The sequence below is a fragment of the Eretmochelys imbricata genome, chromosome 19, assembly GCF_965152235.1.
Source record: "Eretmochelys imbricata isolate rEreImb1 chromosome 19, rEreImb1.hap1, whole genome shotgun sequence".
Lineage (NCBI taxonomy): Eukaryota > Metazoa > Chordata > Testudines > Cheloniidae > Eretmochelys > Eretmochelys imbricata.
Genome location: NC_135590.1, coordinates 4,836,861 through 4,862,244, shown reverse-complemented (window position 1 = coordinate 4,862,244; position 25,384 = coordinate 4,836,861). Strand labels below are relative to the sequence as shown.

The window sequence follows — 25,384 nt, the reverse complement described above, 5'->3', positions numbered from 1 at the left end:
GCTATGTCCCTTAAGAGTGTTTAAAAAAAACCACAAAAAACCCCACAGCTGTAATTGACATATCTATGTTCGAACGCTCTCTCTCTCTCTCTCTCACACACACACACACACACACACACACAGATATAGCTGCAGCTTACACCAGCCAGAGACCTTTTGCCTGTACAGTTTACGTTGTTTGGATTGCCAGTTTAACCACACTCTGAAAATAATTCCTATTGTCAGCACATGCTGGGCCTCCACTAGGTGGCTTTGCTGGCATAACTGAACCACAAAGTCTTCCTCGTGTACACAAGACCTCACACAGTGAGCACACTGGGCTCCTCCTTTTTACATTCCATTCAACTAAGCAGCAAGGGAATTCAAAATGCAGCTGAAAAAATCTCAAGAGGTTCAACCACCGGCGAAACACTATTAATGTCAAACGAGATCTTTATAATGTGATCAACTGCGGAACCCAAACATTAACAAACCTAAATCATCAACATGGGGTATCCTGCAATTTTTTTTTTTTGTTAGACGCTATTAGTTCATACGTCAGCTATCAAATTTATGCTACTAACCCCGACCTGAAATTTCATAGCCCTGACCATGGAGACATCATTGTTACCTTGAAGAAAGCAAAAGAAATGGAATGATTGCAGCGGAATAAGTTTCTTACCAACAAAATAAACCCGTTCTCTCAAAGCATGCACATTTGTGGAGTAATCAAACTAGACTTAATGGGACGAGAGAATAGGAATACTTAAATTCTGTCTGCATCCTGCTGTATATAAAGCAAATCAAACAGTAGCACATTTGCCACAGGGTCGTTAACAGTAAAGTTAACTTGTCAGCAGTAGATTTACCAATAATCAGAAAACAATTGAGCAGAAAGCAAGTTCAAGATTTCTACATCCACAGGTTTTTAATCTAGTTAACCAACTACACACCACAGGACTCTAAGAAAGACCATGCTTCAAAGCAGACATCAATCACTGTAAAACTCAACTAAAGCCATAAAAATATATGCAGAGATTTTTCATTACAATGTACTTTAAAATCTCGAATTGTGGCTGTAACCACTGCTAGTGCTGACCGTGACGTTCAGGTACGAGGTGAAGTGCACACTGGATCCCACTGCAGTTAATTTCACACCTAAAGTTATACATGTGCAGATATACTTAAACGTGTACAGCCATAAAAGGACATACAGCCACTCACTTACCAGAGTGAGGATCCCTCTGTTCCAGTGACTTCTAAAAAGTCATATCCATCTTCTAATTGAAAATCCATGAAAACCAGAGCAATGGTGTCTCCAGGCTCTGCTAGGATAGTCCATGTACAGTCTGCATTATTGCCATACTCTGAAGGATAATGAAGACTGGAGATAATTCCACTCTGTCCCCGTAACGTCCCTCCACAAGCATCATCGGCTGAAAGGCAGAAAATACATATCATGGGTGCTTTGCTGGAAGGGAGCATGATGCAAATATGCCAGCAAGGCATTGGAGCAACACAGCCTTGAGGGTTTTTTTTTTTCTTCCCTTCCATGTGTTAAGGCTTTGAGAGGGGGTGGGGGAATGACTCATATGCCACATTTGAGACAACGGAGGGAAATCGTGATCAATAATGTCTCCAAAACTCAAACGGCGGGGGAAGGAGATTTTAAAAGGCCATTGATTGGAACATAACAATAACTAAACCAAGGCTGGAGAGAGTAGCATAAATCAAAAAGGTACTATGCAAAACATAATGCCAGATTAGGGGAGATTGGAGTGCACTGCAAAGATCAAGGCTGAACTCTTAAAAAAATACTTTGGTATTTGTTTTTTGTTGTTGTTGTTGTTGTTCTTTTTCTTTTCAAGTGCTGTGATTTTTTTATTGGCACATTGATCAGACACACATGGGCACTAGGACATTCAGCAAGTGCATGGCATGTGAAGAGATGCCTCTCACCAGAAGACAGAGAGGTGACATGTTTACATTTCCCAAACCGGCTACTCAAGCCTCCATCATTCTGTAGCCATGGGTAACCCTGCAGTAGCCAGGGGCAGGAGTGGAACAAACATGATCCAACAGACCTCTGACACCTCTAGCTTCTACAACTCCAGTGCTCCTCACCATGGTGTGGAAGAAGAGACCCAACATGGCTGGCATGAGTTTTGACGGAGATGTGGACCAGAAAGTGGATGTGTCACATCAATGGCATACCTGCTTTTCCTCCCAAACCAGAAGACCCTTTCCAGAGGTGGAAAAGTTAGAGTAGGGAACACCCACCAAACTTCACAGGGTTCTCACCCCTCTCCAAACCCACCAGAGAAACCAGTGTTATTGCAAACGTCCACCCAGATCCCCAGGGAGGTCTCAATTGGCACAGCTACCTTGATTTCAGTGGAACTATGCCAATTTGAATTAGATGAGAAGCTGGCCTGCTGCAGCTCTACAAAACAACTGATTTCTGACATGTAGGTGTCTATTATACAGAGGATAATGACAAGATAACTATAAGAGTAAAGCTTAAGTTCCTCTTCATGCCAACAGAACCCTCAGATAGGTAGGCAGAATAAGCAGCATGTGACACGGTTATTACAGGTATGTATACAGCACCTAGGAAAACAGTGATTTAGAGAACTGTGCTATTATGCAGTGACGCCCGTGGTGATATCTGTGCAATTGAGAGTTGCATTTTATATATTTGGTGGATCACAACACCTTTAAAACTGAATTTGTATGATTAATAAAGTATTTAACAACATAGGACTGCATAGCAATTGAGAGAGCAGTAAGAGACAAAGTTCTTGCATCGAAGAACTGTGGGTATTTGGACACCATGGGCATTAGTGCAGGATAAGATGATGAGGATAGTAAACTCTGTCCATGCGTCCAATCTAAGATTTAACACAATAAACAAGAGCAATGAAGGGGCTGAGGGAAAGATAGTACAGGGGTTACGCCAGTATGAAATCATAGGATTGCATTGGGTAGTCATACACACATTGCTGAGTCTTCTTAAAATACCTGTAAATATTTTTCTTTAAATCCTTTTAAAAAATCCCATCTGCCTTTAATGGATTTTGATTTATTATTTGTAATACTCTGATGTCAGATATTTGCCCCACTCCAAGAAGAAAACTTTTACAGGAAATGTTTATATAGGTCAAGATTTTTGAAAACAGGTGGCTAATTTCAGCAACCTAAATACACCTTAGGCATCTGCCTGATTGAAAATTCCTCACCACCCAAAGAAGGCAATGGGAAATGTTGGGTGCTCAGGGCTTTTCAAAATCTAGGGCAGATGCCTAAATTTGGACTTACAAACCTAACTTGGGGGGCGGGGTTGTTTTAATGTTTGGCCCTACATAGAATAAATGACTCTCCCTGAAATTAAGACCCTTTATACAAGCTTAACTGTGGTCTCACTATCGCTCCATCATGATATCTGTATATATTGCACACACCAACTATACAGACACACCTTGAACTCCAGAGTTACAGAACCATCCACTGAGCTTGATCCTGCCACGAGCTCTGCACGGGCAAACCCCTGGACTCATGTGGAGTCCCACAATGAGGCTAACGTAGCTCGGCTTGAATGCTGGGATCTGCCAATATGGGAGCTCATTGTAGGACAGGGGCCACTGTTTGTGGAGGGATTGGGACAAAAGAGATGGTTCAGAGCACAGCTGAAGTTAAAACACCGTAAGAGTGATGCAGCTTCTTTTCTTCTCCCCCATCACACTTTATACAGTCGTATTTCAGGGTTGTGATGTTAGAACCATTAAAATATAGCCTATTGGTGCCATCATAGCTATAAAATATTAATTGGCTGTATTTTACTAGCTGGCAGTGGATTTGTTTCTTTTGTTTTGTTTTCTATACCCATTAAGATACAAAGACGTTACAGGATACAATGACCTATTAGGTCATCCAGTCCATCTGCCTGCGAGCGAAAGCTTATTCCCTATTGTACACTTACTAGTGATTTGTTCCGTCTAATTTTAGACATCCCAAGTGACAGAGCTTCTACCACTTCCTGGGGGAAGCAGTTCCACACAGCCTAATACATCAAGTTCTTTCCTGACATTCTGTCCGAGTTCTCTTTCTCAGTTCTTACTCTTTACTCCTAATTAAGCCACCTTGAGTCATCCTCAGTAGCTCCCTCTTCTCGCTGTCTGCTAGGGATGGATGAACCTTGTGCAGTTCAAATGGAATTTGTGGGTTCACAAAAATGCATGAAACCGTTTTTTTTCCCCTCCTGTCCTTTGAGCCATTGTTTCCTTCAGAAGGAGAGCTGTGTTAAACACAAAGGGTTTCCAACCCAAAGAGATGCCTGTGCCACATACGTGGGAACAGAGGAGCTCTGCAGAAGCTGGTACAGCCAGGTGGTGTTGTATATACTACGAGGGTGCACTCTATCAGCAGAATCTTTCTTCATCTCTCTGCTCCCATTTTCATTCTCCGCTTTCCCATTCTGCCTGTCCTCTGCTTCAGTTTCCCGCATCAGCACATCTTTTCCCCAATATAATCTGTCCTAAGCAGGATGCAAATCCAATGAAGTTCACATCTGAGTCAAAGCTCTGAACCCATGTCTGAGTTGAGCATTAAGCAAAATTTATTCATTTTTCCCTTTTGTTTACAGCTTTCAAACTTACATTCCCTCCCACAAGCAGCTCCCAATCTTGACACGTGTATACTATATAAGAGCATTGACTGTTTTGCCTTTAAGGGTCACATTTTCAGAAACTAAAACGGCATCTTCAATTTTTCATTGTTCTCGTTTTCTCCATCCAAAAGCCCACATTTCAGAGCACAGGCTACTATGTGCCTGTGGCAATGGGATAAGGAGATGCCCAAGAAACTAAAGGGCACAGACAAAGCCCGTTTTAATGATTACTCCATTTGCCCGGCCAACAGCAATTTTGTGCATGTGAGCCACACTTCGGGGGAACAGAAAAACAGATGCATAAAAATGGGGGTGCAATTTCAGAGGCTGCATGTTAGTCCCTTTGAATGTTTGGTCCTAATTCTTTGCCCTCTTGGCATTAGCAATCAGCATTAAAACCAAGCAGACTGGATAGGAACACACGCATCCTGGAGTTTAGTAAAACCTTATGCAGTAATTCACGCACGCTGCCCTTCTAGAATGAACTATGAGCTTATGCTACTTAAAAATAGGAAAGTAAAACCTATGGAAAAAGCAGATGTGTCATTAAAGCTGAAGGCATTTACCGGTTGGAAATGGGAACTGCTGTTTGCTACACGTAATCTTCTTCTACAACTAGACTCTATTAGCAGAAGCTATTAGAGCAAATAAAGGAGGAGGATCAAGAGAAAACATGGGCAGGAAGATAAAGGAAACTGAGAATTAATTTGACTTGCATTGTGGCAGTGTGTCACTTTTGTATGTACAGCATTGTCAAATGCCTTGCTATTTATATGAAATGCACTATGAAAAGCCTGTTAACTTTACAATGCACATTATAGAATGGCATTTCAGATGCTTTAGTCAAGGAGCTCTCAGGCTTTACATTATAAACACCTATTTTCAAGTGTGTAAAACTCCAGCATAACGCTATAAAAAAAATCCTTTGAGACTGAAACTCAGCAAAGGGATTCTCATGTGTTTTATGCAGCAGTTGAGGCACTTTTCTGGGGAGGTGGGAGAGGAGGGTTTGGGATACTGCTCCACAGGAAATTCTTAGTGTGAAAGTATCAGAACCTTTCCAGGCCTGAGCCTTGCTGACAGTATAAGCCACTATCAGCAGGCTGGGACTTGCAGCATCTGACTGATGGAGGTGCAAAAGGAAAGGAAAAACAAACCTCTGGTTCATGACAACTCTTATTTCTCATGGCCATCTGCTACCCAACTGCAGCCAGGCAGCCGAACATGCAGAATGCATCGCACAAACGCAAGCTTCCTGGTGAGTGAGGGCAATCACTCAGGTTAGAAGTAGCTAGACTCCCAGACTCAAGTGATATCCCTCCTAGTCTTCAGCTGATCCACTCAGCCTCCTTTTGGCCTGGGGCGTCTTAGCCCCGCCGAGCTCTGCCATGTAAAAGCTCCACCCTGTCCAGGGTGCCCAAAGGCCAGAATAAACATGAAGAAACCAATTCTTCCATCACTTGTGGGTTCAACCCTCAGCAGATTCTCTGCCTCTCCCGGGCTCTGCTGAGTACCAAGAAAGCTAATGCTTGCGCCCCACCTGGGCTCGGGCAAACCTGCAGGAGTTGGCAGCCAAAGGAGACAATCATCTCCTGACAGGCCAACTCTACCCCACTCCAGGGAGGCCCTGACAGGCACCAATCTTCGTCAGCTCCTACCCCAACCCCAGCTAACCTGATCTCCCACAGTGACGGTTAACAGCCTGCTCTCCCTCTCAGCCAGGCAATAACTGAGCAAGGCCCCAGCGATTTAGCTCCTCCCTCACAGCCTTACCCCTGAGATTCGAGTGTCATAGAGCATGGTCCAGCTGCCCACTGACCCTTCCCCTGACCCATGTAGGGTTTGCACACCTTGTCAGAGTCTCCAATTTCAAGGTATGATATTCCCATTGACCTTGCATGTCTGGTTCTTCTGGTTTTTTTTTTTTTTTTAACCCAGAGGATCCTCTCAGCTACATATTAACTCATCCGAGATAAAGGTACGGGGTAGCTTCAAGGGCCCTGGCCCATGCAAGAGGCATGAGTCTGTCTTACGTCTGATTCCTGGAGATGGGCAGCCATGGTGCTAAAATGGGATCAGGAATAAGGGGAGAAGCATAAGGATTTTTTTTCTTCCCAGTACATTGAGACTACAGGAGCTCTTCTTAATTCTTGGTGTGTGAATGGGTTCTGGCCACAAAGGATAAGCACAATTCACTCATTTGCTGGCATGTGCAGATACGCACAGACTAATTTCACACTATTCTCTTCAATAACCCCTTGAGGACACTGGAAAGGCAGTAAATGTAGAAGCGATGCTGCTACTCTCAATCAGCTAGCTCTCTGCAAGCCACATGCCCAGCGGAAAGACAGAAAGATATAACGGAGACAGGATGAGGCCATTAACTGCTTGAATAATGTATGCAAAGGTCTGAGCAGAGGCAATTTATTGCAGAGAGGCATTCCTGCAGAAGGACAGCCACCTCCGGCATGGCACAGGTTGCCTTTTAAACATTATTATTGCCTGACAGGAACATGGAACATTCATGGGGCTATTTTAATATTAATGCCCTGGGGGAATTATACATGCAACAGCGATGAGCTTTTTCTATGTGCCCAGGTAAATCTGGCAGAAAGCACCGACTGCAAACAAAGCCAAGAGCCAACACCTAATTTAAACCTTCTCCAATGTCTACCGAATGACCCAGGCAAAAGCAGGCAGCCTGGAGGCCTGGCAGTGAAAAGGTTAATGAAAGCTGGGGCCTACAGTTTCTAAAGTGATTGGTGATTTGGGGAGCACTTTTTTTTTTTTTGGATGCTCAGCTGGAGACTTTTGATTTTCAATAAGTGCTAAGCTCACACTCCCTGAAAAATATAGGCCCCTTTAAAGGTGTCTTGAGTTGGACCCTCCAAAATTGGAGCACCCAAAATAACCAGGTTTCCAGGATGCCGGGACTCTAGGCACCTAAAGGAGAGGGACTGCCCTTTTAAGCAGGGACTGTCTTTTTGTTCTGTGTCTGCCTAGCACAATAGGGCTTTGGGCCACAACCGGGGCTCCCTAAGAACTAGGGTAAATAAATTATTAATACATTAATAATAAAAATTTAGCAAGATGAGCATCCAGGTGAAACCAGCCCATAACTGACAGCAATTTGAAAGAAGCTTTTCCTATAGTCAAGTTATCTCCTAGCTGCCTACTGTGGGGTCTTGAAGATTCATCTGAAGCATCTAGTTTATTGTCAGAGAGAGGATGGTGGACTAAAAGAACTTGAGTCATCCAGTCAGCCAATTCCTAGGTTTCTCTGCAATTCAGAATAAAGCAAAACGGGACAATGTTCTTTCCCAGGGAGAAAAGAAAATCCTACAAAATTCTGCCTCTTGATGCTGCATCTGTCTTAAAAACATTCTTTAAAAAATCAGCTGGTGGAAACTGGTGTAGCTCCATCGAAAAACCTAGCCCCCTATTTTTAAAAACTTTAATTAAAAATCTTTTAAAATACATTAACGATTTCCAACACTCATTAGATATGGATAGATCTGTAGTTTGCCCAACTTGCTCTTTGGCTTGATGAGCTTGATATTATTGTTAAAACATTTTAAAATGCTCTTGAACAGCTCTTAAAAATGTTTTGGGCACATCGCACTCTAAGCAGTTGTTTGAATTATAATAGGACAGGACACTTTTAATGAGCTAATGCATATTTGACACACTTAAAATGCAGCATCACAAATGTTCTTGACTTCTTCAGCTGGCTTACCGATTTTTTACTCAACCGCCTACTAAAGTCATAAACCTATCAATTCTATTTACACTCAGCAAACAAGTTGGGCAAGACTTTTGTCTCCGAAGGCATGCGTGCATTTTAGCAAACAGAATCTACTGACACATATTTCAGAATATTGTACTGGAGCTATAAATAGAAAATCCCACTTAACATAAAGTTAACTGACCCAAGTTTGCACCCAGAATTAGATCTGAACCCAATTTGACCTGGTTTTAAAGGTTTAAATTTAAGAAGTCTGTTATGACTAATTTAGTTTTATTTTTAAACCCTCTTTTTCCATGTTCACGCTTCTTCTGAAGCTCACAGGCTTCTTTGAAAATTCCAGGGAAATTCTGAAGGAGTGCAGCACCCAATTCCTAGTGAATTTCAATGAGATTTGGCCACCTAAATCCCTTAGGCTCCCTTGAAATTCCCACTCTTTAAGGCCAAAAGGGACCATTTATTGTTATTGGTAATAGTATTGCAGAATTGCCTTGGAGCTTTCATGACGCACCAGGATCCCACTGTGCTAGGGAGCTGTAGAAACACAGAACAAAACAAAGACAGTCCCCCACCCTAAAGATTTTTTATTCTAATCTGATCTGCATAATACAGGCTGTGGAATTTCACCCCGTGATTCCTGTAATGGAGGGAATTATTCTTCGCTGTTTGCTAAGGGACACTATTGAACCCAGAGAGACAAGGCAGGTGAGGTAATATCTTTTGTTGGACCGACTTGTTAGAATCATAGAATATCAGGGTTGGAAGGGACCTCGGGAGGTCATCTAGTCCAAACCCCTGCTCAAAGCAGGACCAATCCCCAACTAAATCATCCCAGTTAGGGCTTTGTCAAGCCTGACCTTAAAAATATCTAAGGAAGGAGATTCCACCATCTCTCTAGGTAATCCATTCCAGTGCTTCACCACCCTCCTAGTGAAATATCCAACCTAAACCTCCCCCACTGCAACTTGAGATCATTACTCCTTGTTCTGTCATCTGCTACCCCTGAGAACAGTCTAGATCCATCCTCTTTGGAACCCCCTTTCAGGTAGTTGAAAGCAGCTATCAAATCCCCCCTCATTCTTCTCTTCCGCAGACTAAACAAGACCAGTTCCCTCAGCCTCTCCTCATAAGTCATGTGCTCCAGTCCCCTAATCATTTTTGTTGCCCTCCGCTGGACTCTTTCCAATTTTTCCACATCATGCTTGTAGTGTGGGGCCCAAAACTGGACACAGCACTCCCTGCTGCTCCTAGGTGGAGGAACAGCCACGAGGGCTCCGTGCACTGCCCCCACCCTGCTCCAAACGCTGGCACTGCAGCTCCCATTGGCCGTGAGCCGTAGCCAATGGGAGCTGCGGGGGCGGCACCTGCGGGCGGAGGAAGCCACCTCGGTGCAGCAGGAACATGGCTCTCTGGAAGCGGGGAGGCCTGAGGTGAACGCCATCTGGATCTGGCATCCTGAAACCCCTCCCGCACCCCAAACCCCTGCCCCGAGCCTGCTCCTGCACTCAAACTCCCTCCCAGAGCCTGTGCCCCACACCCTCTCCCGCACCCCAACCCCCAGCCCCAAACCCCCTCCCACACCCAAACTCCCTCCCTCCATTGATAAGTATAAATCTTAGTTAACCAGAATTTTTGACTGACCGGCACTCTCCATTCCCCCAACATGCCAGATAACAAAGTTTTTCCTGTAGTTTTTATTGGGGCATTTAGTGCACTGGATGAGATACAGCACATGTGATAGGTATGAGTAGGATCCATGGGTCTTGAAAGGTGTCTTGTGTGGGATAGTGATCATTTTAGCAGTTGAGATATGTTAGCTTTGCATCTGTTGCTATGGCAGGCTCTGGTCACACTTTGAGTTCGTGAGTCCTGGCCTGTGGGGAGCTCGCTTCTGATGATGAACGTGGCAAGGTTGTGGGGGGTTGTTTAAGGCCAGAAGAGGGAGTTCAGGAAAGCTTTCTTTCAGGACATAGTCCCCATCGAGTATGGGTTGTGATTGTTCAGTGATACCCTGTATGGGTTCCAGCGGATTCCAAGAATCAGTCTCAATATAACCGTGCTTTCAGAACTGCTGCTGGGCTAAGTACTCCCAGTCATCTGGGCAAAAATACTTCAACAACCCCTTCTTCCCACACCTTGAGTCCGCTCCTGCAAGCCCGACTCGTGGAAGTAATACTTACTCAGAGGTGCAGCCCCACTAAATTCAAGGGAGCTTTGTATGCAGGTCAGGACACTCACATGGGCTGTGGATTGGAGGGATCTAGGCCACTTTAAGAAATGTTGCTCTTCTGGTGTGAATTCAGATCGAGTATCTCGCACACATCAGCCACTATTTTATTTCTATTCAGGGTACAGTAAATGTGCTTCACTAAACAACTCAGGTGCAAAGCGGTGCCAGCTTGCTCCTGAGATGCGCACAAATACAGACCTATCTAAGTAAGAGTTTTGGAATTTGGCAACTCAATTAACAGGCTCCTCTCAGAAGGTAAAGACAAAAGAGATCTATGTTTGATCATCTGAGTCCACCACCCTTGGGCAGGGCAGGATAGTTCCCTTTACTCTATCAGCTCCAGGTTAATATAGGATTAATTCCCTACCATACAGTTTTTCCAGCCTAGTTTTGATCATTGCAGAGTATGAGGCTTCTTGCTGCAAGTTATGATGCTACAATAAGCCAAAATAATGACCTGTTTATTAAAAAGGTTTCTGGTTTGTACAGCCGCTTAGCAAGAGAAAATGGAGGGTACATTCACGATTTGTATGGCAGTAGCACCTAGAAGCCCCAGTAAAGGACCAGAAACCTATTGCACTAGGCGCTGTACAGACACAGGACAAAAAGTCACTACTCCAAAGAGCACACAATCTAAATATAAGATAAGAGACAACAAGTAGACCAACATCAATGAGGGAGGAACAATGAAACGAGACAACGTTGGTCAGCTTGATAGGTGATGGCGGTTCATCCCCTCTTTCTAACTTCTGCTCTCCCCTCAGGCCCTTTTGATGCTTTTAGGACAACAATATTTTCTCTTAAGCCTGGGCCCACTCATTGTACATTATAGAGACAGCAACATTAGACCAGTTTGCTCTCAAAGCAGCAGTTTCCATGATTACACCATTCTTGTATCTGGACCTCCCATCCTTTGAAGTTTTTACAGCCCAGCTTGACAAAGTCCTGGCTGGGATGATTTAGTTGGGGATTGGTCCTGCTTTGAGCAGGGGACTGGACGAGATGACCTCCTGAGGTCCCTTCCAACCCTGATATTCTATGATTCTATGACCTGACACTTAATCCTGAATTCAGCAGCCTGAACCATCTCTAATGTATCTGTTATAGAAGAGAACAAGCTAGAAAGATTTCCACAAAATGCACTTAATAAAGGTTTGTGTCCCAAGGAGAATTGTTTCCTCCCTTTTGTTGTGAGGAAGCACTGGTTGAATGGAATAAGAACAAACAGATTCTCCCCAGCACATTTATCCCTTAGGATATAGGGAAAGGAATTTAATTTTTGTGGGAACCTCTTGTTAAAATACTGGTGCCACACTGCTACAAGGCATCCTAGAGAGTAAAGTGTTCCTTAGATGGAGGGTTAAAAAAAAAACCCACACAACACTCATTTATGTAAGACTAATATATCATCAGATATGATGCAAAATATTCCAACAGCCCTGGTGATGCCTTCCCCAGTAAGTACATACAGCTGCCGACATACATTCTTATTTATCTTCTACCGCAAGATGATGTTACAGTATAGACTGGATGTTGGGGCAAGCAGGTCCAGAGTACTGCGAATCTACTTGAAAGAGAGAACGTGGCAGGAAGAGACAAAAGACTGAATTGGGTAAATAAAACAGAACCCAACTCACAGACTTAAGGGAACATGCTTCCAGTGCCGGCTGTGCAGGGATGTGACCTTATTTTCCAGAACAAAATGGGTTACTTAAGACTATTCCGCCTCCTAAGGGAGCTGCAGGTGTTCTTACACGGTTTATGCTCAATTTGGTTTAACCACAGAACAAAATGCTAATGTTTACATAAAATGTGGAAAGGGTCATAGCACCAGCTAAGCAAAGCATTAAAAGTCTCAGCATGAGCTGCTGTTCCTTCCTTTCACTTTATAGCATCCTACTTAGGACAAAACACAAGATAAGAGGTAGCAGAAAGTGATACTGAGTAAGAGAAGTCTGATTTTGCCTGCCCCCCCACACATATCATCAGTGAATATCTGGTGAAAGACAATGGAAGTCAGCCTATTTCTAACATCACCATCTCATACTCCAAGAGTCATTTGCGGGGTTTGAAGATGGGGCTTTCCACATGCAAGAACGGGCCTCCAGCACTTAAGCAAAAGGCATTATTTAGCAGTATTAGCAGTATGTTATATTCCATGTTGGCCAACCACTGGCAAGGGACAGGACACATTTTATAGGTGTGTTACATACACAGAGCTTTTCTTTTTCTTTTTAAAGGGTAATCAGATGTGTCCAGCTGTTTCACAATACTTAGATTGTAACATCTCTGGGGCTGGGACCAGCTTTTGTTTTTGTTTGTACAGAACCTCGCAAAATGGAGCGCTGATGTGTTACTGAGTCTCAAACTATTCCACAATCATCATAATAAATAACAGTTCAAAAAACAAAGCATGCCCTTGGAGCTGTCGGACAGTTGAGGTTCTCAGCAGAGATAAATGGCTTCTTTTCTGCTGCCCATCATATTGATCCATAGTTGGAATCAAATAAATTGGTATAATGGTTGCTATTAAAAAAATAATCCACCTTTGTCGGCAGATACCACACAGCAATATTTAAGATAACTACAGCTTTTCTCTATAATTGTAATACAAAATAACTGCAACAACAACAACAACAAAGTGGCTTCCATTTGCAAATGTGTTATTCATCTGGCAGATCGTAACAAATTTTTTGAATCACTCTCACAGTCTAAGTGACACTGATTCCTTTAGAAATACATCAGTTCCTTAATAGTTATAGGAGTATACACAGTGTTATAGTATAGTAAGATATGCAGCATCCGGTCACATAACACATGTCTCAAATACCCATCTGTGGCCACTACCAGATGCATCAAAAATTATACGCTATCTTTTTAAACCTAAATATAACCCACCAGTTGTGCAATGTTCTACATGGGGAACAAATTCCTTCCTGACCCATGCAACAATCAGTTTATGCCCTGAAGCATGTGACTGACTTATTTTAGCTCACACAGCTAAAAATATTGGTCATAAGGTTATCCATCCATTTCAAAAAAGAATCCAGATACAGTATTTGATTGATTTCCTAAGGCAAGGAAATCCACAGGCTGAACACATGATGTGCAGACATTGAGAAGGTCTAATTTCTATCAAGGAAATATATATTTCTATTCAGGCAGTAGCTCTAAAGACACATTATTTTCCCAGCAGAATGAGACACTAAAACCCTTTTGCCTTTATGCAAATCTTTTGACCCTTGCAGTCATTACAGTCTGTAGTGGCAGTGTAACAGTCAGACATGAATTTTAAATCTGACCACTGAAAAACCTATTATGGTAAAATCAGCTCATATGGCTGGGCAAGTTCTGAGTTCTCTATTGTGTCAATTTCTTGTCAGTTTTTTCTGCTTTCTACATTTTTGTATCAACTACACTACATTCAGTGAGCATTTACCATTAACTTCAAATGGTGCAGAATCCGTCCCAAGTTCTTAAGTCTACTGAAACGATCAGCAAACATCTGACTACATGCTGTACAGAATGGTAACCTTTGGAACACATCACGACACGATACCACTTGAGCAAATAAACTGATTTGAAATAAATTAATACTTGCCACAATGCAATGTGACCATCACGGTATATTTTAATATTTTTCAATCATAAGTATCTGAAATATCAAGAAGGTGGTGGTAATTTTATGGGCGGGGGGTTAATTAGTAACTGTAATGGCTTCCTGAACAAAAGGATTGCACACAGGTAAGAAGACCATCTGCAGCAAAATCAAACAAAAATTACAAGGGTTATTAATCCTTATGTTGCAAGGCAACAGCACCTGCTGGGGTCAGGAGGCATTGCCTCCCCTATGGAATGGCATTGCACAAACACCTGTAAATAGTGGGGCAATGTTTAACCTCTCTCTCAACCAATGGCCACTGTCAGAGACAAGATGTCAAATTAGATGGAGCACTGGTCTATTCTTGCATGGCATTTCCTTTAATCTGAGAGCGATCTGACATTTTATACCATGTTTCAGCCTTGAGGGTGCTTTTCTTTTTCCTTCCCCTCTCCAGCCAAGTTGTAAACACATTTAAGAATAAGGGTTTATGATGGAAGCACCGATTTAGCATGACACTTGAAAGTCAAGACTGAAAATGCTACTTGGAGATAAAAAATGGAGGTAAAACATCCCTTCCTGGCACTAACCTATGCATCAACCACTCCTGTATTGGGACCAGGGGTCACACACAAGAGCAATAGATAAGCAATAGAGTAACAATCACAATAAGAAGCAGGAACCCCGACTGCATGACTCATCAAGGGAAGTGTTAGGAACATATATCATCAGGCAAATAATATTTCTGTATTTAAAATTCAAGATGTATGCTCTGGCTCAGGCTTGCTAATTGATTACACAAGCAAAGGGTCAATAAAAGGATCGATACTAGATGGTCTGCTGAAGTATACAAGGAATTGAACAGGAATGAAGTTGGGAACCAGCAACTATTTTGGTAAAACAACCCAGACACTTGTATATTTACTGACAAACTAGTCGTCTGAAGCTCCCTGAATCCACAAAGGATTACCAAGAAGCAATTCGCCATAGTCATACAGAAACTAAAATTCCACTAGCTCCCGGAGGCTGTAGCCCTTTACATAAGCAGTGCTTTAAATCAAGTTTTACCTCCTGTATAAAACTTTCTCCAGCCCAGAGACTTTATGCCTATTTCTCTGCTGTCCTCTAGGGTGTGCAGCCTGTAGCCAATGCAAAGTGGGTGTCCAACCCTACCCAATCAGAATGGTAGCATTTTATACCCACTTTACACTGGTGTGAATGATGGCACAAGATGCAGGCAGCAGGCCCAAAGTGCAAAGCAGTGGAGAATTAGATCCAGTGGCAAGCTTTCTAAGTCAGCCTGGCCTACCCTGGCACTGTTTATCTGCCACTTTAATAAAGCTGGCCTATTAAAACTGGCCGCAATTCATTCTGCTTATTAAAATACATGGAAAAAACAAAAAGTCACTACGCTGGATCTGAAAGTCCCTAGACTCTAAGCTTCCTTTAACACAACTAACTAGCTGTTCTATTGTGGGCTTCCAACAAAACTCTCAGCCTGCTGTCCCAATAGGTCACCTACCCTGCAGAGCAGAGGGTATTTGGGCTTTTTAAGTGACCCTGTTGAAGCTTTTGTTTTGGTCAGAACGCACAACAGGAAATAGAAAATGGTCAGAAAACACAATATATGAGGAACATGAGGAAGAGAGGATTCCATGATGGAACCTATCAACCAGAGTCAGAGAACACTGAGATGGAAGATAACTATTACACTACCTTGCTTGTGCCCCATTCCAGGGCAGGATTGTTCCCCATGGTTTATTCTCCAGCGCAGTCTGAAACAATGCAGGCTATGGACCTTCCACCATTTCCCTTGAGAAGACTATTCCAACATCTTACAGTCAATCAGTTGCAGAAACATACCTCTGAACACCGAGGCACCCCTCATTTGAGACCCATCTGGAGATCTCTATTCCTTGCAAGTCTGCTTTACAGTTCCAGGGCATAAGGGTGCATAAAGTCTTGTGCAGACCCTCAGCCTCGGGGTGAATTTCACCCCCTAAGCACAAAGTGAACCCAGTGACATGTATGCATGCCCCCTTCTAAAGATGGGGCAAAGCTGGGGCCATGTGAGAAGCTGCACTGGAGGAATGAGCATGAGGTTGGGAGATCAGGAGGTCCCAGTTTCTAATTATGGCTTTACCACAAAGTCTCTCTCTGTGGCCTTGGGCAAGTCATTTAATGTCACTGCCTCAGTTTCCCCACATGGGGATGATGATGGCAATGACCAGGGATTGTAAGAATCAGTTAATTAAATGGTTGCACACATTTAAAGCACTGTAAAGCACTCTATAAATTGTAAGTATTATTGTTCCTCCACATCTCTGGAGCTTTAGGGATTCTGTTAAAATTAAGCCTGGCTCTCAACTGCATCTTGTTTGGCTTTCACTTGGTTTGGTTTTGTTTTCAAACCAATATTCCACTGAATGCAATGCTGCCAGTCCCATGTAACCGCTCATGCTGCAGCATCTCTGATTCCATCTACAGCAGGAGGATCTTTCTAGCTATAGTTTTCTCATGATCATTAGTTTGTGTCCACTGATCTAAATATTAACATAAGGAAGCACTTTACCTCTACAGGAGGGCAGTGGAAAATCCCAGGAGGCACTGTTTTCCGAATTGGCATGGCAAGTGAGCAAGGCATGTCCCTCCAAAAAGAAGCCCGGGTTGCAGCTATACCTCACTTTGTCTCCAATGCTGAATGTCGTCCCTTGCTGGATCCCATTCTGGAGTCTTCCCGGGTTTCCACATGTATGACTCAGTAAAACTGCCAGAGAGAAAATTGTTCCTGGTTAGTGAGAGATGCAAATTCCACTGCCTCCATCCAGTTAAAACACCCTCCTTCTTTTTTTGCCTCATGTATTATGACAAGGTTCATCACATCAGATACAGAACCCAATTATATAATTAAATAAATGCACTGTCAGTTCAGCACCATTCCAGTACCAAAGCGAACGTATCCCTTAAAAGCAAAAACGTATCTCTTAAAAGCAAAAAGCAAGCTCACTGACCATAGGATTTACCATATTGATTAGTTCATGGCCCATCAAGTCTGGTATGTTACCTTCCCTAGTGATAATGCTTCACAAAAGGGTAACCTCTTCCAGTAACTCACCGAAACAACTGTGCCAAGCTCTGCACAGGAGAAGCATATTCCTTCCCAACTCCTACAAGGAATCTGTGACATTCTGTACCTTGGGGGAGTGCCCTGTAACCCCCCTTTTTCCTCCTTTATATATGATTGTGATCTTACATATAAAGTATGCCTTGTAAGATATCAGAGGAAAGGTCATGATCTGCTGGAAGTCATTTCTCTATCCATAGATGTGTATCCTAAGTGCATATGAAGTTATAAGAATTGTGTTGTACGGTTGTCACTAAAACATGCTGCAAGTTCGGGAATCAGCCAGATATTAGCTCCCCAGAGGCAACAGCCAGGAAAGTAACCAAAACCCGGGGCGGGGTGTCAATCAACCCATCAACCACCATTGTCCAGCAAGGGAGCTACAATGCAATGACTCACCTGCACGAGGCCACACCAGAGGTATCGATCAACCTTGCCTGGAGACTCAGCAATGCACCCAGACATGCCTGTTTTCCAAGCACATGGACTGAGGATATAAAACAGACACAGTGGCCGCATGCTGGGCCTTTCTCCTTCACCCACCTACTCTGCAAGCAACAAGGACACTCTGCAGACTCCAACTGAGGGGACTAGCCCAGACTTCAAGGGTGAAATCTGTATACTGTGGACTGCAATATCTAGTGGGGTGAGAAAAACTGCTTAATCTAGATGTTGCCCAGTCTAATAGGGTTGAGGGCTTAGACTGCGTGCTTATATTTTATTTTATTTTGGTAACTAACTGACTTTTTGCTTTCACTTAATATCACTTAAAATCTATCTTTTGTAGCCAATACACTTCTTTTACTGTTTATCTTTACCAGTGAGTTTGTATGAAGTATGTGGCAAATCTGCTCAGATCTTGCAAAGGCTGGTGTATATCCACTTTCCATTGATGAAGTGGTGAACCAATTAATAAATCTGATTGCTCGTCTTGAGCAGTGCAAGATGGTATATTCCCGAGGTACAGTGCTGGGAGCTGAGGGGAGATTTGACTGCTGCCTTTCCTTGTGTGATTCATGAGTGGCTCTGGGACCATTCATGCAATCTAGCTGGGTGTTGGGTCTCCACATGCGGTTGTGCTGAGCGATCACAGCTCCTGGAGGGGTTTGCTGCTGGTCACTAGCAAGGCATGTGAGACACAGCCCAGGCTGGAGACAGTTCAGGGGGCACAGCGGTCCCACAGTCCCAGGCTGCATCCTGGGGATCCCATCACAGAATCACGATATTTTCTCTATCCATTTTAGGTATTTACAGTATGAAAATCTCAACAGATGATGTTTTACTCAGGAACTCAATGTTATTCAATGGCATTCACTAGGTGGGGCACAAAATATTCTGCAATACAGGTGAAATTATGTAAGTCTTTGTGTAATGGTATATGAAATGGCAAAGTCTTGAATAAGCAATTATTCAAGACAAAAAGGCTCCAAAGTCAGCACTTTAGGTTTCACATATATGGCTAGATCCTCAATTAGTGTAAAATTAGCATATCTCCAATGAAGGTAACAGAGTTACACTGATTTACATGAGCTAAGGATCTGGCCCACAATATCCAATTTTAATGTCAAGTAGGCAGCAGCAGCAGAAACTGTAATAAATCCTACAATTTTTCACCAATGCCTCTGTTCAGCAGCCCTAGAGAATCAGTATCAAACTCTACAGGCTCACATAAAACACTCCAAAAAGATCAAGTCTATTCAGGTTTTTCGTGCCTGATGCAAAGCCCAACAAAGACAATGAAAAGACTACTACTGGCTTACTCAGCTTTGAACCATCTCCCTTCCTCAGTGATGCAACACTGCAGGAAATATAATGGAGAAGAGTTTCTGTTTCAGAGCTGATTTAGTGTTTACTGCACATACAGGAATTTTGTCAAGGGCATGCACAAAAAGGATGAATTCCTGAGAGCACAGGGAAGTTTAGTCTGAGATCCTGCTAAGGAGAAGAGCACGAGTAACAGCAAAATGAGATGCTAAGTAGAGGTAGCAGAGGAAAACAAACCTAGAACTGTGCACAGCCAGGTGAAATGAAGTGAACATTCATCACGATGTATTTAGCCGCTGTAATTGGCGTAATGGCACCGTGCTACGCCCTGCCACACGGAAACATTTTAGAAGAGTGACTCAATTTTCTGCTGTGCCTTGCACAGAAAGCCAGGCCCAGCTGGTAGAACCAGCATCAAATCACTTTAAACCTCATTGCATCTAAAACAGCCAAGCCCCTGCAGGAAGGGATTCTATGCCGCCATCTATAAACAGACACTGTCCATTGTGGTAAAGAAGAGGCAAGACTTGGCTGTAATGAATATAAGGGGGGATTCTTTTATTGAGGCTGCTGGACAAACAGACAAAGTGACTGACTGACCGACCCTGCGATTCCCTAGTGCTCCAGTTCCCAGGTTAAACAGAACCTGAATTGCCGAGGGATCCATTAATTCTAATGGGAAACGCATCGAAATCTTTTTGGACTGTTTTGAAAACCTCAGCCCTGCCCCTGTTTTTCCTCCCACGCTTTTTTCCATCTCTTCTATCTAAAATATAAGCTCTTTGAGATGGGGACCGTCTCTTACTAGGTGTCTGTACAGCATCTAGCAGAATGGGACTTATTGTAATACAAATACTACCTCCAATAAAAATGGCTTCCCCTCCCTGTGCCTCAGTTTCCCCCAGAAAGCCTCAGATACCATGGTAATGCCTACCTATATTGAAACCCAGATAGGGCAAAAAAGAGAAGATGATGCTTATAACTGAGTCTTTGGAAAGTGCTTAGAATTAAGCGCTTTACATTAAGATTAGTTTCAGAGTAGCAGCCGTGTTAGTCTGTATTCACAAAAAGAAAAGGAGGACTTGTGGCACCTTAGAGACTAACCAATTTATTTGAGCATAAGCTTTCGTGAGCTACAGCTCACTTCATCGGATGCAACCGATGAAGTGAGCTGTAGCTCACGAAAGCTTATGCTCAAATAAATTGGTTAGTCTCTAAGGTGCCACAAGTCCTCCTTTTCTTTTTATTAAAATGAGTGCCTCCGTGGAGTGCATGAATAGGCATTCACCAACAGCTTTGGCAGACACACATGGAGTTACTAACTATATTAAAAAGAAATTCATAGGCGGGGGGAGATAGTGTTAAATATGCCGAATGGGTTGAGAATCGGTGTAGAACTAATGTTTCATTTTCTGCAATGATACTCAAAGACTCAATTTAATTAAATTACTAATGTAAATTTTTTTAATGAACCCACTCCTTCTTTTGTGCTTTCTCCCTTTAAAATTAATGACTAGAACTTCGCTATAAATACGAATCTATCATTTTTAAAAGTCACTCTCTAACACTAGCTGCTCTTTATTTAATGAACTGTTAAGAATCGGACAACCCCGACCTGCATCATATCTTGAGATCATCTTTGAAAAAATGGGATCTCATTTAAAAATTCTGCTTCATTTGTCTACATTAACTAACGTCGTGTTACTGGGCAGATGATGCCCAGAGGCCTTTTGCGCATAGGAGATAAGACGGCGCTAGCTCATTGTTCATTTCGGGTTCAGTCGTGAGCCCTTGCCACATGCCTTCGCTGGGCAGACAGACGCACCCTGTCACCATGTGCCAGAAGGAGAACAGGCTCCACAGTGCTGCTTCTCCTCCTGCCTTGCATGGGTTGGGGGCAGGCAGGTGCACCAAGTGGCTGGATCCTTTGGCTGCCACATCCATGAGGTCATGCTGGGGCAGAGAATGAACTAAATGTGTCCCAAGACAAGGGCTAGTACAGACTACTTCCTTCAGGAGCAAGGGGAAAGTCAAGGACCAGAATGTGACTCTCGCTGTCACAATCAGCTTACTGCCCTACTCCTGAGCCAAGGCAGCTACATGCTGCTTCTGGCTAGGGCTGCACTATCTGTAAGGCCTTTGAGCAGCACAGCATTAAAAAAAAAAAATGTCCTTCCAGGTCTCCCACCTGGTTCATTCCAACAGCAACACAAGCAAAGGCCTGCCTTTGAGTTCCATGCATGACTTATACGGCCCACTTCAACACAAATGCTTTTGCAGCAATTAATGTGTGTTTCTATTTCAAAATTTCTTAGAGGAGATATTATTGCTCATACTTGGCTGGTTCCAACAGCCAGCCGCTTTGATTGCCCGGGAGATTAACGGAACGGTATTATTTACCCAGATGTCACATGGAAGAGTATTATTGAAGCTTTGTCCTGCCTGTTCACCAATTCCACTGTAAATTGGCAGCATGGATTTTTCTCCCCATAAAAGCTGTGTTCCTAACCATCAACATAATAGTTTCCAGTGACTGTATGGAAATGAATGCAGCCATAGACCAGACTGATACAGCTGAATTGAAGCTCCTGGCTTTTGTGTTTGTTTGAACTAAAAGTCTGTTTCTCTGCATGATAAATTGATGGCAGTTTGGTTTATTTATCTTGGTTTCAACCCAGTGTCAAGTTGTATTTGCTATGGGAGATGGGGGTGAGGATTTAATGTATTATTATTTTTTATTATTATTCCAATAGCACCTAAAGGGCTCAGCCAAGATTCAGGCCCTATTGTGCTAGGTACTGTACAAACACCTGTTAAAAAGACAGCCCTGAAGAGCTTACAATCGAAACAGATGGAAGGGGCAGGAAGGGGATGTGATTTGTACATACAAGGTGACACAACAGGGCAGTAGCAGAGTCAGGAACAGCAGCCAGCTCACCTGAATCCCAGTGAAGTACCAATATCCACTAGACAGCCCTGCCTCTCCAACTCAGTTCAATTACCGCTTAGGTTATGCGCAGCCACTGTGAGTGGCTGCTGGTCACTTGCTAGGATTACCTGGGTCTCTCTCACTTATTTTTTTTTCTGCCATTGTGGGGTCCTCTGACATTGGTGCCCGTCGGTTGCACTGACTGCCTCCCTGTAGCACATAACAATCTGGTCTCCTGCAGGGTGTAAGACTTTTTGGTCTAATTTTGGCTGTTGGGCTTGGTGTGTGTGTGCTGGGTGGTGTGGGCGGCTTGTGACGTGCCAGGGGGGGTCAGACTAGGGGGTGGTTTCTTCTGGCCTTAAACTTTATGATTTATCTCAATTAAGAAGAAAAAAAAATAATCTTCTGAAGACAAGATATTAAACTTCAGGTAAGGAAAAGCTCAGCCAGGCCTAAACATCCAATTGTAATTCCCTGCAGCCTTCCTACGATTCTGCAGCATATCCCTCAAAGTCCCCCAGAAACAAACTTCAAATTAATTTGTACATACCGGCTGCTCCCTGTCTCTGACCCCTTTGTTGGCTTCCTCTCTCCTGCATTTGAATTCAAGCTCCGCTGTCCTCGTCTCCAGGCAGCCATGCTGGTTTCCCCACCCCTCACCCCACCTATGCGTCTTCCCTCATTTCACTCTCATGCCCTACTTACTTCTCTCCCTTCGCCTCCCCTCCTCTCCTGGAACATCCTCCCACATCCTGTGCACCACATGCCCTGCATTCCCACCTTCAAACCCTACCTGAGGCCCACTTCCTGGGCAAAGCCAGATTCAACGAAGTTGATCACACCCCAGGTACGCAGGCCCCAATCCACGAAGTCGCTCGCTGGTTCCTGTCGCATGTGGCCTGCAACGGAGCTACAGATTTGGAGGGAGCCAGAAGAGAGCTGAGCACCTGCCACTGTCTATCCTCACTGCCAGCTAAGCACAGCACTTGCCAGAGCTCCGCCCAGGCCCAGAGACACACTCGTCGTATTTCAGAGATCCCAAACCCTTCCCTGTCTTCACTCCTCTTGGGTGCAGCTCCCCATTCCTTTTTATGCTCTGTTGTTCTCACCTGGCTCCACTTGGTTCTCACCCCATTTCATCCCTACGTTAAGCATCACTGTGCTGGACAATTGCAAAAGATAGTGGGAGTCACAACCGCCACAATTTGCTGTCTCTCCTCCTCGTTCCTGCTCATTCAAAATTAATTAGTAGTTTTGAAGTCATCAGCCATGACTCGGTGCATCCTTCAACAGAATCCCACCATCAAGGTGTATTCAGCCTAATTGCATCAGCCTTTCCTAAACCTTCATCAACTCAAAAGAAAAAGAAAGAAAGAAAAGATGCTTCCTGTCCCATTTGTCATGTGAAACATTTGAGCTATTGCACCATTTCAGGTAGCTTCAAACATGAACAACAACAATCTACTTATTAGCCATTCAGGGTAAATGTCTTTGCTCGCTCCTACTCAGATTAATCTATGGACTTATTTTCTCCCTTTATATTGCTCGAGTGTAAAATAACGCCAACATTTAATAGATCTAGGTACTATCTCCTACTCTATTACTCTATTTACATGGCTAAAAGAAACATTTTTATGGCCTGAATTATCGATGGTTGTTTATAACAGCTATATTTTAATGCTATTGTTGTTCTAACCTTGAAGCCTTAACAAGGAGGACAACTTTTATGATACAGGGCCTCATGTAATCTCTGTCCCAATTAATTCACACTCCCAGCAAAAAAACAAAGCTAATGCGTTGGTGAGCTCCAGAATAAAATGAATGAAGCAAAACAAGTCTTCAAGAAGTGTTAGAGGGAGCTGAGAGAGAAAGTGAGATGGGCAGACCTGTCAGGATACAACTAACTCAGAAACTTCTGCGCATCCTAGAAACATTTTTCAGAAGTTTCATTTCAGTTGCTTTTTTCCAGCTTCCTTTTGCATTCCCGTGTGCCTCCTGGATCCATTTGCGGTTGGAAGTTGAAGCCCCGAAATGCCACGGAAAAGGCAACTCTTCTAATTCCAGTCCAACCCAGGACAGGAAGTTCCAGGGTTCTTCCAAGAAAAACAAACAAAACGTCTGCACCATATTTTTCACCATCCCAGAAACAAGTGGGAGAGGAAAACCTTACAGGAGAGCATGTTCCCATGAGATTTCCACCTCTGAATGGCAGTCACAAGAGTAACCAGGCTTCAAGTGGCTGCCAGGCCCAGACCAGGACATGCTAAGATTTGCCTACCACTGCCTTAGAGGTATGGGGTTCCTTTCTTTTCCCCAGAATTCCGGAGGATCGTAGGAGGCTTGAGACAGAATAGAAAGGGTGGGCTACACCCATCATGCCTCACCAACAACCTTCCCATGCTGACAAGTTGATGACCGATCAGGTGCCCCTTTTCCAGTGGACAATGCGTGCGCTGTGGAATCCCCTTTCAAGGCTCCACAGGAGGCGGTGAGTGGCGAAGACCCTGGAGATGTGCTGCTGAGAAACGAGAGAGGGGAAGAGTGCCCCAGACTTTGGAAAAAGGCACAAGACCTCCCACATGGATGGCCACAGTTTGCAGCAGATTGTAAGTTCCGGGGTGGGTGAACCGGCTGCCCACTGCATAGCGGGGCAAGACTTCTCCTGGAGCAGGATCCACCAGAAAGAACCACTCTCATTTTCCACCCTTCCCATTCCTATAGATTTTTCCATGGCAATCTGGCCCAATGAGCTTGGGATCTTCCTAATTTATACTCACATCAATATACTTCAACAATTTGCTGCTGACAAAGCGAAACCCTGAATCCAAACCACGTGCAAGAGCTGATGTGTCCAGGCAGAGGTTGCAGAACCCAAACCAAGAGCCAACGCCTGATTTAAAAAGACATCCTTAATTTTATTAATTAATTTATTAATTAGCTCATAACGTGTCACTGCTCTGCCACACCAGTACCGGCTACAGTACAGGGGGGGAAGAGGAGGCTTAAAAATCATTAGAGACAGAGGGGTTTTGTTTGCAGGGAAGAACGCTTTTATTTGGCCACCTAAATGGTCTGTATCTACTTTGGCAGAATCTCAGGAGTGGAACCTTGCAACTGCATTCTTGTTCCTGATGGACCCAACATCACCAGAAGCCAATCCAGGGAGTAACCCGAATTTACGATTTCATATGTTGCTTTTTCCCTTTCCACAGGGGTGAACTGTAATAAGAAAGCTCCCTTTCCACAGGGGTGAACTGTAATAAGAAAGCTTAATGCCAGCAAAAAGCCTATGCAACACGGAAGTATTGCACACACCTTTTGCTGGAACGGGGGTGAATTTTGACTT

The 25,384-nt window shown here is 43.6% G+C and overlaps 1 protein-coding gene across 1 annotated transcript in view; it reads right to left on the bottom strand.

Annotated features, from left to right (window-relative positions):
• Positions 1-25,384, bottom strand: part of CSMD2 (CUB and Sushi multiple domains 2) — a 536,402-nt gene that overhangs the window by 373,664 nt on the left and 137,354 nt on the right. Inside the window, exons 4-5 of the mRNA XM_077837745.1 lie at positions 16,794-16,988; positions 1,208-1,415 (exon numbers count right to left, since the gene is read on the bottom strand). Of these exons, the coding sequence (XP_077693871.1) occupies positions 1,208-1,415; positions 16,794-16,988 (403 nt within the window). The remainder of the gene's footprint in view (positions 1-1,207; positions 1,416-16,793; positions 16,989-25,384) is intronic.